Source organism: Marmota flaviventris, chromosome 6, assembly GCF_047511675.1.
Source record: "Marmota flaviventris isolate mMarFla1 chromosome 6, mMarFla1.hap1, whole genome shotgun sequence".
Taxonomy (NCBI): domain Eukaryota; kingdom Metazoa; phylum Chordata; class Mammalia; order Rodentia; family Sciuridae; genus Marmota; species Marmota flaviventris.
In genome coordinates, this window is record NC_092503.1 from 111,019,764 (window position 1) to 111,036,619 (window position 16,856).

Genomic DNA, 16,856 nt, shown 5'->3' on the forward strand with positions numbered 1-16,856 from the left:
CCTTCAATTACTGTAAAAATAAGAGTTAATCGTAAAATAATAGCACCTAAGGTTGTTTGCCACATAGTAAGCACTCAAAAAATTATGCTTACTAATGTTAGTTACTATTCCAGTGAAACTCCTTAATAGAGGAAGCCAAACTCTCAGTGGATGTTGATGAAGTTTCCTTATGGTTTTTGCCCCTAGAATTAGTATACAGCTAACTAGTATACAGCTAATTTTATGGAATGATACTGGGTACCAATATAGAATTGGTACACAGTACCTTTCCATAAACCAGGGGGGCATGGGCACACATCCATCAAGAAAAATGGGTTTTCTTTCAATATCCCAAAATACAATGGGCCAGACATGTTGGATGTAGTGGTGCATGCTGATAATCCCAACCACTCTGGAGGTTGAGGCAGAAAAATTACAATTTCAAATCCAGCCTGGGCAATTTAGCTAGACCTGTCTCAACAAATAAAAAGGGCCAGGGAAGGGAGGGTTGGAGTGGGGGTTTGAAGCTCAGTGGTAGAGCACTTACCTAGCATGTGCAAAGACCTGAATTTAATCCCCATTACTGGAGCAAGGTGGGTGAGTGTGTGGAGATGCCCTGATGAAGCCAAGAGGACCCCTGAGACCTCATTGTCTGGTTCTATGGCTCCTTTATTAGTATCTTTTGTAGTGTTGGGGAATCTAACCTACTGAGGCAAGTGCTGTACCCCTGAGCAATGCCTCTCACACCACCTGTGGTTTTTCTAATCATTGAATTGGAATTGGCCTTGTGTTTTGTCCATCAGTCCTTGTGGTTCTGGTTAATGGGGCCACTCTGTCAAATCAATACACTCTGGTGTCTGACAAGTCATGTTTCTGAAGACAAAACCATGACCCACCGGAGTCCTACCCCCTTAGGGCAGGTGAAGTAGGTCCTAGCCAGTCTCATCTTAAGAACTATAAGGGATATCTGTTCAGCTTGAAGACTGCTAGGTCCCAACCTAGCACTGCAATGGGCCCACCTAAATAAGCATTCCAAGTGATGCTCGTGTCCATGTGTATTTAGGAAATCCTGTTCTAATAAGATTTTGGTTTTTGGTACTGGAGATTGAATCTAGGAGTGCTTTATCATTACCTACAACCCCAGTCCACTTTTAAATTTTGAGACTGGGTCTCACTAAGTTGCTTGAGGTTGGCCTCAAGTTTGCAATCCTCCAAGCTGCTGGGATTGCAGGTGTGAAATAAGCACTAAAATGAGGTTAATTTGAGCTCAAGTTAACTGATGGGATTGGAAGGGGTGTGAGAAACTGGAAGGTAATATCCAATTTTAGACTTCTTGTGGTAGGGAAAAGAAAAGAAATACCTGGTAAACCAGGTATTTCTGCCTTCTGCCTCTTCTAGGCTGGTTCAGGACTGTTTGTTGACATGGGCTTGGGGGGAGAGCTGGGTGGGGGGGGAGAGTGTACAACAACCTGGCCCATGGGAGGCAGTCCTGCAGTAGCCACAGGTCAAAGAACAGAGAAGTCCCAGTGCTACCTGCCCTCAGGCCTTGGCTTGGATTGGGTCCCTGGGCCAACACCCCAGGAAGTGGATAGGGCTTTGCTTCATCCTTCTTTAAGAATCAATGACATTCTGGGGACAGACATAACTAGGCACTAAAGTACTATGGGGTAGTGGCAGAATGGAACCAGAGACTGGTCACCAACACAAATTACACCAAACTACAAATGGACTCCTGGCTCAGCATGCAAGCCCCCTACCCAACTCCCAACCATCTCCTATGCTCAGAACAAAGTTCAGGGCAGGACCTGATTTTAGACTGGATTCTCACAGTCCACAAGCCCCTTTAACAGTGGGAACATCAGTCCTGAAGATAGAGGTGGGGGCTAGACCACAAAAGTACCATCCTCCAAGGACCTGTTCCAAGGCTCAACAGGGAGAAGAAAAGCTTCTTTGCTTCACTCTACAGAGCCTTGGGACCCTAACTTGGAAGAGGGGGCCCACATTCTCAGGAGCCTTCAGCAGTATATCCCCTCCTACCACTCGGTCTAGTCCAGGAGTGTGGCGTGTTGATGGGGGTGCTCACGTGCTAAGGGCACTCTGACAGCCATTCCCCATTCTTTTCTTCTAAACATCAATAACTGTTCCCTGTTTTCCGTTTTAGTGGTGCTGGGCAGTTGAATCCAGGCCCTTGTGCACACTTAGCATATGCTCTACCACTGAGCTACATCCCCAGCCCTTATTTTTTGAGACAGGATCTCACTAAGTTGCCCAGGCAGATCTCAAACTTGCTATCCTCCTGCCTCAGCCTCCCCAGTCTCTAGGGTCATAGATGTGCACCACAGTGCTCTGCTCTTATTTTCCTTTTACAAGAGTCTTGGTGGTGGTGGTGGGTCAAGGTCAAAAAAACAAACCAGTTATATGAATTATACTACTAGGACCAGGTATTGAGGGAAGGGGTCCAGACAGCTGTGGATAGTGGAAAGACAAAGGACTTAAAATCTGAAAACCATAGTCTGAGTCCCAGCAATATTAACAGTAAGACCTTTGGCACATCACTTGACCTAAGCCCACTTTCTCTTCTTTGTACAAAATGGGGCTACCATAAACCACCACCCAAGTGTGTTGTAAGTATTAAAACTAAAGCAGTATACAATTACCATCACTATTGCTACCAACTATCTGAATCCCTGCCCAGCAGACAACTGGGGTGCACCTATACCTCCTCTCCTCTTCTCTAGAGGCCAACCTTCCTGTTCCTCCTCAGTCCTGGAGAACGTGGTGTTAACAAGGGATTGTTGGAAGACCAGAGTGTCAGTTATGGAAATCTTTTTTTTTTTCTTTTTTCTATTTTGTGGTGCTGGGGATTGAACCCAGGGCCTTATGCATGTGAGGCAAGCACTCTACCTACTGAGCTCTATCCCCAGCCCCTAGATGCAACAATTAGGAAGAGCAAAGGGACAGGTTGAGTGCAGTGGCTCAGGAGGCTAAGACAGGAAGATTACAAGTTCAAAGCCAGCCTTAACAACTTAGCAAGACCCTAAGCAACTTAGCGAGACCCTCTTTTAGATAAAAAATATAAAGGGCTGGGGATATGGCTCAGTGGTTAAGTACTGCTGGGTTCAATCCCTGGAACCAAAAAAAAAAAAAAAAAACAGAGACAAGTGACCAACTGTGGTCATCAGGGAACAAGGTTCAAGAATAGGCAGGGCCAGATGGAGGTGGGAGGGAGGCGGGAGCTGGTAAGGTAACAGCAAATACTTTGCACAACAAATAGAAAGGCTAGGGACAGGGAGACAGGAGAGAGGGAGAGAATGAGGGCAGCCAGGTGCCCAGGACACACATGCACAGCTTGAGGTAGGAGGGGTTGGTGGCTGGGAGGTCAGGGAGAACAAGGGCAGCTGCCTCTGCTCCGTGAGTCAGCTGAAGGACAGCATGCTGACCCTCACCCTGTGCCCAGGCCTACTCCTCAACTCAAAATAGCCTTAGGTGCTCTCTGCCCTTGCTGCTCCCAACAGTTGACAGTTCAGCTTTAATCATCAGGGTTGGGGCAGCCATGCTCCCCTCGGCCCCCAAGGCTGGAAGAAGGTGAGGGGCAAGACAGAGCAACAAGGGTCTCCAGGGCACCTCTGAGGGCTGAAGAGGACTCAGGAGTCAGAAGCAAAAGGCCAAAAGGTTTTTACTCTGTGAACCTCTTCTGTGGGAAGGAGAGCTCAGGGTGTCCATGGGAGGGGGTGCAGGGAGGGGAGCTCTGGGGGTTGCAGTTTTACTTCCTGTGGGGGAAGAAATGAGAGGAGTAGAGGTGGCTGCACCCTCCTCACAGGGACTGGAGGGACTCTAGTCCTGGTGCCCAGTTCTGACACCTGCCCTCCTAAGTACACACTGGAGTCCTCGAAGTCTTGAAACCTGCCTGAAGCCCATGTCAGAAGAGGAATTCATGGCAGAGGGAAAAAGCTGGCATGGGCTAACCAAGGCTGCTTGGAGTTCTTCTCAGGGCTTGTTGTCTTTCCTTGGCAGGAAAAGGGCACAGCTGAGGCAGGAAGAGCTGAAGCCAGGAGGAGAGTCATCTTGCCTGCTGGAGCCGTGCCCCAGACTCTTCAGCTTTGAGGTTTGGGACTTCAGATCTGGTATGCTGGGTGAAGCTCAAAGCTCATCAGGGGCGCTGTGCGGGAGAGGGGATGCCTTCTGGATGCCCTCCTCTTCCTCGGGGCTGGGGTCTCCCTCAAGGCCTCCCAACTCCTTCCTCTGCTTGCTGCTGCCGCTCCTGCTGCCTGAGGCCTTGGCCCTGCTGCTCTTCTTCTTGGACTTTTTCCCTCCTAGGGCAGCTGTGTCCCCCTTCTTGCCAGACCACCGCTCTTTCAGGCAACCTAGGCAGGGAGAGAGAGACCGCAACAGAGCTACCTCAGGACCAGATTTCTGGGGAGCAACACTGACTGGGGAACCACTGTAGCAACCACATCAGTGCCGACACAGCATCCCTGCCACCCGCCTCTATGTACCCCTCTGGGAGTGCCTCAGTTATCTGTGTTATCCTGCATTGGTTTTGGTCATATCTCATCAAGATCCCGAGGACAGAGATCACCCATGCTCTCTTCTGTCTCTCCTGCCCTCCTCCCAAGGGGGAACACAGGATACAATTCATCCCTACACTTCCCCTCCGACTCACTCGTATCTTTTCCCTTCAGCACATGGTTGGCGCAGAGGAATTCAGTCAGGTCCTCTTCCTGGTGGTTCCTGTACCAGTCCTCGATCACCTCCTCAAACTCTTCCACCAGCACATCGCACTGTGAATTCACAACACTGAACATTGGCCAAGCCCCACACTTGACCCACTCCTGGGGTAATGGTCTAAGCCAACCATCTACCAGGAGATAAGTGGGTGGCGGTGATCTGCCTGAGGAATCTGAAGCACAGGCTATCAGTGGCCTTCCTCAGTGTAGACCCAATCCCACCTGCCCATCTGGCACAGCAGATTGAAAAGCCCATACCTGTTTCTTGAGGTCAGCCACCTCAGCAGAAGTCTCATTCCACAGCTCATAGGGGATGTCCATCACCACTTTGACCCCTTTGTGTACCAGGTTGTGCAGTGTCTCAAAAGTCTCTGACATGCCCTGGAAGAGGCCACCAGACATGGGAAGTAGAGGCATCTTTGCTACCTCCCATCCTCCCCTCCCTGGTGTCTGAGGGCCTGTCTTGAGAGATCAAAAGCCTCTAATACATCTAGCCCTCAATGGCGCCTTCCTCTCCACTCTCTCAGGCTGCTTTCCATCACTCCTGCACACCCACACCCTGACCTACTTCCCTACACCTCATTCTTTCAAAGAGATCTGCTGTTGTCCTCAGGTTCTCTGAACTTAGACTCCTTTTCAGGAAATAAGTTTGTCTTGGCTCCCTCCCTTCACTGTGGCTGGGCACACTTACTCCCTATACCCAGACTCACTCTCTGCCCAGGTTCTTCCTCGCCTATGTCTTTATTTTGTAAGAAAATAGCAGGGCAGGAAAGACACTTTACTCTATAAAAGCTATCTCTGCCAGCTACCCTGGTCTTATCCCCAGGACAACATATTACCCAGTTCCTCCATCATCCTAGATTTAATTCACACATATACAACATACAGGGGTTGGGGAGGTAGCTCAGGAGTAGACTGATTGCTTAGCATACGTGAGGAGGCCCCAAGTTTAATCCTGATCTCCACCAAAAACAAAACAAACAAAAAAAGCATTCAAATATATCCTCTCCCCATTCTTGCTTCTCAAACAAGAAGTAGTGTATCATACACAATTTTGCAGCTTGCTTTTTTTTCACTTAATAATATACCTTGGAGATCAGTTTAATTCAACTCATAAATAGCTGCCTCATTCTTTGGTTTATAGCTGCCTCACAGCCCACTGTATGGCCATCTTAATCTATCTACTGGTAGATAGATTGTTTCTAATTGTGTGCTACAGAAAATAATTTTTAAACATTTTTTAAATTAAATCAATCATGAATTTATTAGCTAAACTCACACAAGTTTTATTGTTATTTCATGTTTTTGCAGTGCTGGGGTCAAACTCAGGGCCTTGTGCATGTTGGCAAACATTCATCCACTGAGCCACATCCCCAGCCCTCTGATTTTTAAATACAAAACCTAAAACTACTGCTGCTTGAGACCATATCCTTAGGTATCCCAGGGGTTTATCTCTTTTACTAACAGGCAATTTAAGGGGCAAATGTGGGCAATAACTATCTTACCACATGCTAAGAACTGAAGATGTAGAGAAAAAGCAATAACAGCCTTGCTATAAACAATGTCTTTCCAGAGACAGAAGCATCATGCACAGCAAGTGAATCAAATGTAACACAGGCACACTGGAAGGAGTCTAGAGAAGTGCTACCATGAGGGTATGGATGAGGAACTAAGCAATCACAATCCCCAAGTGTCTTCTAACATCTTCCCTTCTAACCACATGTGCACATCCTATACCTTGCTTCGTCCTCTTTGCTCAAGTGTTTTAGACCCCCATGGGAGTTGTCAGCTGGTGCATTTCTGCCTATGTCCATGAATGAGACAGGACCCTAATGGACAGCTCCAGGCCATCATGAATTTGTCTAATGCCACAGAAAAGTCAGGCCACTCAGGAGGAGAGGAGTGCAAATGGCAATCCAAGAGGAATAGGTAACAAGGGAGGCATCTCCTAAGACATGATCTGCAAATCACCCTCACACTAGCAGACATACTTAGATACAACACAGGCCTGGCCTCAGAGGGGATGAAGGCAAGCACAAAGCCAACCTTGGCAAACCGGTTGCTGCCGGTCCTCTCCTTGTGCAGGCTGTAGTCCAGGAGCCTCTTGCAAATGGTCTCAGTGACTTCAATTAACCGTAAGTCCCTGCCGAGACAGCAGTACCAGAGGAACTAAGTTCTCCTCCCAGTCCCAGTGGTTAGTAGTCCATCCCTCCAGCCCAGTTTGCCCAACACCTGAGCATCTCACCAAAGGGAAGTCAGAGCTGGAAAGAAGATAGTTCATCTGGTATAGGGGTTCTGAAATGCTGGAACACAGACCAGAGAGACAACATTTTAACAGCTCTAAGGGAAGGACCTTCTTTCTTTCCTTTTCTTTATTTTTTGCAGTACTGGGAATCTAACCCAGGGCCTCACGTATGCTAGGAAAGTGTTCTACCATTTCAATTTTTGTTTTCTTAAATAAAGCCAAATGTATCAAATTTTGATGGTAAAATACCATTTCATTTTGAAAGAATGATCATAGTCAACAGAAGTTGTTTTTCTTGTTTAATATTTATATTTGGCAAGATAAAAATAAAAAGTTGCTAATTGCATGTCACCACTTTATTTATTTATTTATTTATTTATTTTTGAGGGTGATGCTGGGGATTGAACCCAAGGTTTTGCACATGCTAGGCAAGTGCTCTACCCTTAAGCTGCATCCCAAGCCCTATTTTTTTTTTTTTAAGGCAAATCCCAAGTCTCTGGGGTTACAGGCATGCACCACCATGCCAGCTTCAATTTTTTTGTAAATTACATTGGTCCATGAAATCTTGGTCTCTGAATCACTAATATAGTACTATCAGTCTTGCTTTTATAGATGAGGAATCTGAGTCCCAGAGAAGTAAAGAAATTTATAAAAAGGTCAGCTAATTAGCTGGAAATAGAATCAGTGGGCACACTTGGGTCTCAGAGCTGACTCCCTTGTGGTGGGTTTACCTAGCTGAAAGGGAAAAGGGAATGCCAAGCCCCCAACCTTGCCCCCCACCAGGTACAAAGCAGGCTAAGCCACTGAGTCCTCATTCACTTACGACTTGGTATATTTGACTCCAGAGGCCTTCCGGTCCAGGATGCCATAGCCCGTGTCAATCACCTCCTTGGTCTTACTGGTTTCCTCAAAGGCTGACTTCAGCTCCACAGCAACATATTTACACACTGCGGGAGGGAGATGCACCACAGCCCACTGAGTTTACAGGAGCTTCCGACCAGAGACAGCTCTCAGCAAGTCTAGGTGGGTGTCCTTTCCTAGCCTGAGCTAAGTCAATACTCAAGGCAAGAAAGGAGCTAGTACCAGACACCAAATGGGGTTCACTATATGAAAATGGCCCCAAGAAGATCTACTGTCCAATGTTCACTCTTGGTCTGAATTCTCCTGACTACATTTCTATCATGCCCCTCACACTGCCCTCACCTCATCACTTTACTTTTAAAAATGTTATACATAGAGCTGGGGATGGGGCTCCCTGCTAGCGCACTTGCCTGGCATGTGTGAGGCACTAGGTTCAATTCTTAGCACCACACATAAATAAAAAAATAAAGGTCTATCAACAACTAAATAAATAAAAGTGTTATACATAAACTGGGTGAAGTGCTACATGCCCATAATCTCAACTACTCAGGAGGCTGAGGCAGAAGGATCTCAAGTTCAAGGACAGCCTGGGCCACTTAGCAAGACCCTGTCTCCAAGTAAAAAATAAAAAGAGGGCTGGGGTCGTGGCTCAGTGGTAGAGTGCTTGCCTAGCATATGTGAGGTCCTGAGTTTCAATTCTCAGCCCCATAAATAAATAAACAAATATAAAGGTTCTCAACAACCAAAAAAAAAAAAAAAAATTAAATTAAAAATAAAATAAAACAAAAAGGACTCAGTGGTAGAGTGCCCCTGGGTTAAATCGCCAATACAGCAAAATAAATAAGTAGTAGCCAAGCACAGTAGCCTACAACTGTAATCCCAGTTATTCTTGGGGTTGAGGCAAGAGGACTGCAAGTTCAAGGACTGCTTCATTAATTTAGTGAGACCCTGTCTCAAAATAAAAAGGGCTACTGATATACCTCAGCAGTAAAGCACCCATTACCAAAAACAAGAACAAAACCCACATACGGAAAAGCTCAAAGAGTGCAATGAATAACAATATCCTTCTGCTCATATTCAACAGTTAATGATTTGCCATAATCTCTCTCCAATATCTAATATATATCTTAATAATATATACATTGTTTTTGCTAACCCAATTTGAAAGTATGAAATTTCATCCCTAAATATATCATCATATACCTCCCAAGAACAAGGACCTTTTATGTAACCATAAAACAATTACAATGTTGGAAAATTAACAATAATTCTGACATCATCTAATAGTCCATATTAAAATTTGCCTAATTGTCCCTAAAATGTCTTTTTGTTTTGTTTTGTGGTACTGGGTATTGAACCAGGGCCTTGTGCATGTGAGGCAAGCACTCTACCATTGAGCTGTATCCCCAGCCCCCTAAAATGTCTTTTTTAAAAATATATTTATTTATTTATTTTTATTTTTATTTATTTATTTTAATATTTATATTTTAGGTTTTTTTTAAGGTGGACACAATATCTTTATTTTATTTTTTATGTGGTATTGAGGATCGAACCCAGCGAGCATGCTACTGCTTGAGCCACATCCCCAGCCCTTAATATTTATTTTTTAAATGTAGTTAGACACAATACCTTTAGTTTATTTGTTTATACGTGGTACTGAGGATTGAACCCAGGGCCTCCCACGTGCTAGGCAAGCACTTTACTGCTGAGCCACAACTCCAGCCTCCTAAAATGTCTTTTATGGTTGTTTTATTACTAGATTTCATATGTGTTTCAACACCAGCTCTCTATTCCTGACAAATTAATTCGTTTCATCTCCTCCAGAGAGGCCTGATTCCTACTGTTTCCATACATTTATTTTCTCATTTCCTCTCACTCTTCCTCAAACAGTTATTAAGTAACTCCTGGGTGTCAGGTACTGTTTGAGATACATAGATGAAAATAAGGGCCCTTCCTTCTTCCATATACTCAGTGTAAAGAAGCAAAGTTATAAATAATTACCACTGTATAAGGAGTGCTATCTATAAGGTATAGGGTCCTAAAAAAAATGATTAATGCTCCTTTAGGGGCTTCTATGTCCTCTCCTATGTCACATTAAACCCTCCTCATCCAGGAAGCCTCCTGAACTAATAGTTTTTTTTTTTTTTTTTGGGGGGGGGGGGCGGCGGTAGGATTAAACCCTGGACTAATAGGTTTTTTTTTCCTTTCGGGGGCGGGCAGGTGGTAGGATTAAACACTTGCTAGGCAAATGCTACACTGAGCTACATCCCAGCACCCCATCGGTTATGGTTCAGATATGTGGTGTCCCCCCAAAAGCTCATCTGTGAGACAATGCAAGACTGTTCAGCAGGGCAAAGTAGCTCTAAGCAACTCTAAATAAAATATTAAAAAAGGGCTGGGGATGTGGCTTAGTGTTAGAGTGCCCCTGGTTCAATCCCTGATACAAAAAAAAAAAAGAATGTTCAAAGGCAAAATGATTAGGTTAGGATAGGTATAACCCAATCAATAGCTTAATCCACTGATATGGACTAACTGGGTGGTAACTGTATGCAGGTAGGGTGTGTCTGGAGGAGGTTGGTCACTAGGTGTGTGCCTTTGGGGCTTTAAGGTCTCTATTTTGGCCCTGGTGAGCAGAGGTCTTTCTCTGCTTCCTGATTGCCACGTGCTGAGCTGCTTTCTTCCTCTACACCCTTTCACTAGGATGCCCTGCCTCACCTTGGGCCCGGGGTTGGCTGACTATGAACTGAGACCTCTGAATTATGAGCCACAAATAAACTTTTCCTCCTCTGCATTGTTCTTGTCATATCTTCTGGTCACAGTGACAAAAAAGCTGACTAAAACACCATCTGCTCTTGATTTCATTCTGGGCCTCTGCAAAACTCACTCTCCCTAAGAGACTCAGTCATCTCAAGAGTCTCTCCATCTAGATAGACTACACAGGTCCCTAAAGGGGCATCACATATTGGGATTTTTTTTTCCTCTATTGCTCTACTCTGAGTATCTGTGCATGTTGGATGCTTGATTAAATACTGCTGATAGAGCCAGTGTTTGTAGTCTAGCAGCTTCTGATGCCTCTGAATGGAATAGTTTGCAGACTAAATGCATGGTGCACTGTTATAACATTGATTGCAGAGTTTGGTCGAAAACCAGTTTACACAAAAATAAATACATCCCCTGCAGGCTTGCTTGATGAAATTTTATAACAAATACATTAACTGATGCCTTGGAGAACTTGGAACACACAAAAGTTCCAAATTATAAGCTGGTGATCTCAGAGTCTACAATGCATTGAGGTCATCTCTCCCTGAATTTCCATCCAGAACTATCTGGGCTCCTTCCCCTCTTCTGTCCTGAAAAAGTTCATCATTTTTCTGCTCCTCTGCCCCCTTCTCCTACGCCCTCAACATGTAATATTCCAGGAGGTGAAATAGGGAGATTTGGAACATCCTTTCTCTCTTATACCCACTGACCACAAACTTGCCTCCCAACTCTTCCAAACATTACCTCTTCAATACATCCTCTGGGATCCCTCAGAACCAGACCTGGAGGAAGCTCATGGCACAGACTGCAGACCCTCACAGACATCCACCCACTCTTTTTCTGGGCAGACTCTCTTTTCCTCTGTGCCAGGACCTGTTCCACTCAGGTTACTGAGCCTGAAGGCAAGCTTTGTGGGCCAGACACAATCAGCATTTAATAACAAAGGTGTAATAATAATAAATATAAATAAATGCAATATTAAGAGGAACTTAAGGTTTGGAGTTTGCCAAGCCATTCTGTGACTGAAAATCCCTTGTAAATTAATCTTCACCAATTACAAAATGAGATTAGGCTATTCAGAATGATTTCTAAGATCCTTGCCAGCTCTATGCTTCAAGTCTGTGAATGCCTGCTAAGGAAAAATATGTGAGCTTTTCAGACTATGAGAATTATAAAAGAAAACAGTAAGAGCTTCTTGGTATCAGAATAAGATTAAAACAAACAAAAAGGAAGTGAAACACCAAAGTGTATCAGTTAGAACTAGAGGAAGAGTGGAAGGAAAGCATCTTGACATAGGCTAGATCTACACTGGGTGCCCTACCCATGAGGTGAGGTCAGCCATCTCTGGAGCATCTCTCAATATCTTTATTTTACGTTTATGTGGTACTGAGGATCGAACCCAGTGTCTCATGCATGCTAGGCGAGCACTCTACCACTGAGCCACAACCCCAGTCTCCTGTTTTTCTTTTGTGTGTGTGTGTGTGTGTGTGTGTGTGTGTTGCTGAGTATTGAACCCAAGATCACTTTACCACTGAGATACTTATCCTGTGTGTGTGTGTGTGTGTGTGTTACTGAGGATTGAACCCAAGATCCCTTTACCACTGAGATACGTCTCCAGCCTTTTTTAATATCGAGAATGCTATGCTGCCCAGGCTAGCCTCAAACTCACAACCCTCCTACCTTGTCCTCTCACGTAGCTGGGATTACAGGCGTGCCATCAGTCTGCCTGGCTTTTAGCATTTCATTTTCAATCCCTCAAATGGAAGGATTATGTGTCCCAAATCACCCACCCCCACTTTCCAGTACTTAGGGAACATCTGCCCTGGTGCAAGCTTTGAATTAAAATAAAATGAATCTATAGCCAACTTTCTGGGGAGCCTGTGGCTAGAGTGTGGGAAGGAAGGAGTGAGTATTAAGTTCAAAAAATGGAGGAAAAGGGCTGGGGATTTAGCTCATTTGGTAGAGTGCTTGCCTTGCATGCACAAGCACCACAATCCCCAGCACCACACACAAACAAAAGGCAGGGGGAGACGAGCCCTTCATAATTTTGTATCCTTGCCCAGATCTCTCTTTCTCAAGGTCCTGCTTCCACCCCTATATCGTGGGGTCTTCACATTTATAAAATCTTTCTCCCTCACTAAACTCCCCCAAGCTCTGTGTTTGCCCTAAAGTGACCTCTTAGGCCTCAGATCCTCCTTCCTGAACACACACTCACAGGCCCTTCATTTAATCATGTGTACTTCAAAAACAATTTATTAGGACTTGATAGATACTGTGTGAATAAAGATGGAACAAGAGACAGGGACAAGAGACTACTACAGAGATTAGGTTGCAGTGTCTGTCCACACAAAGAGGAGAGTATCAGATTCTTCTTCACCCAAGATGAGTCATATGGAGCTTTTCAGTTCCTCAAAACTCGTCCTTTGCTTCCCAGTCTGCAGGCCTCTGCATCTGCTTCTGCATCTGTGGTTTCCTCTGAGAAGGCTACTCTCTCTCCACTTCTTGTCACCTGGCCTAATTACTCTGCAGGCTTCCTATAAGACTTAGGGAAGTCTTATGACCCCTCTAGATACATCCTTCCCTCCAGCCCAATATCTCCTGGCTAGAATAGCTGCTCCTCACCGGCCCCCAAAGCCCGGTACCTCCCTATCAAGGAACCTCTCGTCCACCCCTCCATCCCAGCGCCCAACACAGTGCCAAGCACACCGAAGGTTCAATGAACGCTAAGACCTCGCTCTAGAACCTGGGATCCTCCATCCATCCACTCTACTGGGAGAGCCCCGCCCCCAAGCCCGCCCCTCAGGCAGGATACACCCCGTGGGCCCCGCCCCCTCACCTTCGCATTTGCTGGGCAGTCGAACCCAGTCGGTCTCCTCGGCCCTGGCTTGGCTCGGGCCCAGCTCCGGGGCCGGCAGTTGCAGCAGCAGCAGCAGCAACAAGGGGAAAAGCAGAAGACAGCGGGGCGCGGGCTCGGGTAACAAATCCATGGCCCAGCCGGACCCGACCCGAGCGGACCGGGCGGCGCTTCCTGCAGCGGCGCGCGCTCCGCAGCTTCCCCGAGCCGCTTCCGGGACTGCACACGTGCCTCAGCGTAACCACAGCAACAGCGAGCCCCTGGCCGCCCCCTCCTCTGGCTGATTCACCCCGCCTTCAAAGCGGACGAAGGCCCGCGGACAACCCAGCCAATGGGCCTTCTCGGGATTTGCCTTTTAGCGAATGGGAAGACGATCTTTTTTAAGCCTCCGCCAATAAGAGAGAGGAGAGTGGCCTCAGCCACCTAGGGCGACATCTTTTCCCACCCCCTAACAGAAGCTCCGGGAGAGGCTGGAGGACTCTGACCCAGGCCCTGAGTGGGCTAGTTCGGACACATTGGTCCTGGGAGCTCGGGGAAGACTTTTTTCCTGGTTTCCTCCGCCACCTTAAACGTCACTTCCCTCTTGGATTCATAAAGCCCCAAACTCTTATTGACCACCTGCTTTTTTTTTTTTTTAATTGTTTTTATTACTGCATTATAGTTATACATACTATTGGGGTTCTTCTGGACATAATCATACATATCCGCTCGGGTCGGGTCCGGCTGGGCCATGGATTTGAATATAATTTGCCTCATTTCAATCCCCAGTACTTCTCCCCGCCCGCAGCACCTGCCTTTAAATTTCGTTATTGTTGTAGGCCACCCTAGTAGGCCCACCGGGTGAGAGAAGGACTACTCAGTCTCCAATGCTCAGTAACCCTGTATTTGTCCTAGTGAGAACTATAATAAGTAACTTCCTCTCCAAACCACAGTTTCCATTTGTTTGATGACCAAGTGATCCTTGTGCTGTGAGAGACTGGCCTATTTGGGGGAAGCTCAAATCATTTAATGGAATTAAAGCTTATGGAGCAGATGGCAGAACATAAAGAAATTTTCTTTTCAGTGTGTACTCAGTTCCTTTTACTGTCCTATTATTTATTTCTTTAGGTTCAGAGCTCCCAGGGGCAGGAAGTTGGCTAATGAGCAAATGCATATCCCTCCCACCTCCCCAGCAACAACAGGGTGCCTGGCACAAGGAGATAGTTAGACCCTCTCTGCTGTATCATTAAAAAAAGGGTTTGGCCGGCGCGGTGGCCCATGCCTGTAATCCCAGCTCCTCTTGAGGCTGAGGCAGAAGATCATGAGTTCAAAGCCAGTATTGGCAATTTAGTGAGGTGCTAAGCAATTCAGTGAGACCCTGTCTCTAAATAAAATACAAAATAGGGCTAGGGATATGGCTCAGTGGTGAAGCACCCCTGGGTTCAATCCCAGATACCAAAAAAAAAAAAAGACACTCTGGGTCCTAGGGGTTGCTTCAGTGTCCTGGGAATACACACAGATCAATCCTGTTTCTCTGGGAAGTTGTCTGCAAGTTGCATTTTTGCCCATAAAATTCTTTCTCCCAGTTCCTTATGTTTCCTTCCTAGCAGTTGGATATTTTTATTACTTTATGAAAACTTCAAAGGACTGAAGCCCAAGACTTTGACTTGTCCTTTTCTGGTCTTACTTCTTGCTTAAAACAACTGTAACCTCTTCTGCTGCTCTTGCCATGTACACCATTAGCCCACCCGGGATTCTGTGGTCAGTCTGCTGTCCGTCATGAGTGACTCGCCCAGGGCTCCCTGACATCTGCCGCCATTGTTCAGAAATGGGGTCATTTTGCAGGCAAACGATGCCACCTCCAGCAAAAGAGGCATGTTCCTGCAAAGTTTTTAGACATAACCGAGCACCTGAATGACACAGTCCAACCTCAGCAACTGCTCAGCTTCAGCACAGACTGGATGGCTGCCACCATACTGGTGTTGATAGGCCCCAGGGGGCCGCAGTCACAGGGTGGGGGTGAGGGGTCACTGAAAGGCCAAGGTTAGTCGTTGGAGATTAAAATGCACACACACAGATAGCAGTGACAAAGATGAAGCACTTTACTGCAAGCTGGTGCTAGCTTATATAGAAAGTGAGAGTCAGTTTTCTTAAACCAGGACGCTCCCGGGGCCAATCATAGTAAAGGTCAGGTCATCACCTACAGTGCACGCACATCCGCCCTGCATAAGATTCATAAGGGGCACGAACTGTCCACGAGTACGGAAGACGGGAGGGCCAATTAGAAGGTTTTCAAAACAACTTGTTATCTGCCCACTGGCAACTTGCCCGCCACCATGTTGCATTAGGGGCTCCTTATATGAAAGGTCCAGGGAGTTCTAGCCGCCCACTGGGAATTTGCCCACCGCCATATTTGAAAGGCCCGGGGAGTTCTCAGGGAGACTCCCAACAGCCACCACCTCCACAGCAGGCAGAAAAGTATGTTGTGTCACATAGTGACACTCTGTCAGAACAGCGAGGAAGTGATGTTAGGAATGTGGGGGGTGGGCAGCCAGTGGTGCATGTCCTTTGCCCATAGAGAATAGGACACTAATATGGCTTTCATATCTAAATTCCTCTAGAATAGCTTACCACCCAAAACAATCTCATTAAAGGTCCTAGGTTCCATCTTGGCCCTTTCACACCAGCATACATCCCCAAAAGAAGTCACTGAGGGGAAGCATTCTGGGTCTGGGTGTCTTAGTCCATCCATCCTGTCTCAGTAAAGATTTGTGGCCATGGACTCACTGATTCAAAATCCAGCCTTTGTCAGGAGTACCGATGACATAAGGTAGAAAGCAGACACATTTGCTCAGAAGGCAGGACTTTTAGAAACAGAGAAGTTCCCCTGATAGGTAGCAGTGACATCCTGGAGCATGAGTGTAAGAATGGAGCCTCATGGGGACTACGAGGGCAGAGAAAGCAGAACTATCAGTTTTGCTCCCAACCTGCTTCCCCATAATGCCCCACTGTTGTGGACTCAGGGATTGCCAAGAGACCCGCAAAAGTAACCATTTGACCTCAGCATTGAATGGTGGGCTATGGAAACTTCACACATAAGTAAGAGCCCTAAGTTCTGCAGAACAAACTTAATGATTTGCTTTAATTAATCCACAAGTACTTAATAAGTGTGGTTGAGTCCTTCTTGGATTCCTGTGTCCTCACAGCCACAGGTCCACCCTAAATCCAGGCAGGGGGCACAGTCTATGTGCAAAGACAACCCAGTGCTGGGCTGCAGGTGTGACCAATGCTGAGGTCACTCCCACAGATAGCATGGAAATGGAGAAGGTCCTGAGGTTTCAAGTGTTTAAAGCTCTGGATGGACAGGGAGATGAAGCTCAGGGAGAGGTGGGGCAGGGCAGCACAGCCCAGACCCCAGGAGCAGGGAATGACAGGGTACAGCACTCCCAAT

General features: G+C 46.3%; 1 protein-coding gene across 2 annotated transcripts; it reads right to left on the bottom strand.

Moving 5' to 3' along the window:
• Positions 1–3,637: 3,637 nt before the first annotated feature.
• On the bottom strand, positions 3,638–13,704 carry Cnpy3 (canopy FGF signaling regulator 3). Of its 2 annotated transcripts, XM_027950490.2 has the most exons (6): positions 13,409–13,647; positions 7,775–7,898; positions 6,753–6,849; positions 4,965–5,087; positions 4,643–4,760; positions 3,638–4,343 (listed from the first exon to the last, which is right to left on the bottom strand). In XM_027950490.2, exons 1-6 carry the CDS (start codon positions 13,557–13,559, stop codon positions 4,120–4,122), a joined length of 837 nt encoding a protein of 278 aa, XP_027806291.1. In that variant the 5' UTR covers positions 13,560–13,647; the 3' UTR covers positions 3,638–4,119. The 2 variants fall into 2 exon arrangements, with proteins under 2 accessions (XP_027806291.1, XP_027806293.1); XM_027950492.2 differs by lacking the exons at positions 3,638–4,343; positions 4,643–4,760; positions 4,965–5,087 and adding an exon at positions 6,952–7,009 and having other exon boundaries at positions 13,409–13,704.
• Between the last annotated feature and the right edge of the window lie 3,152 nt (positions 13,705–16,856).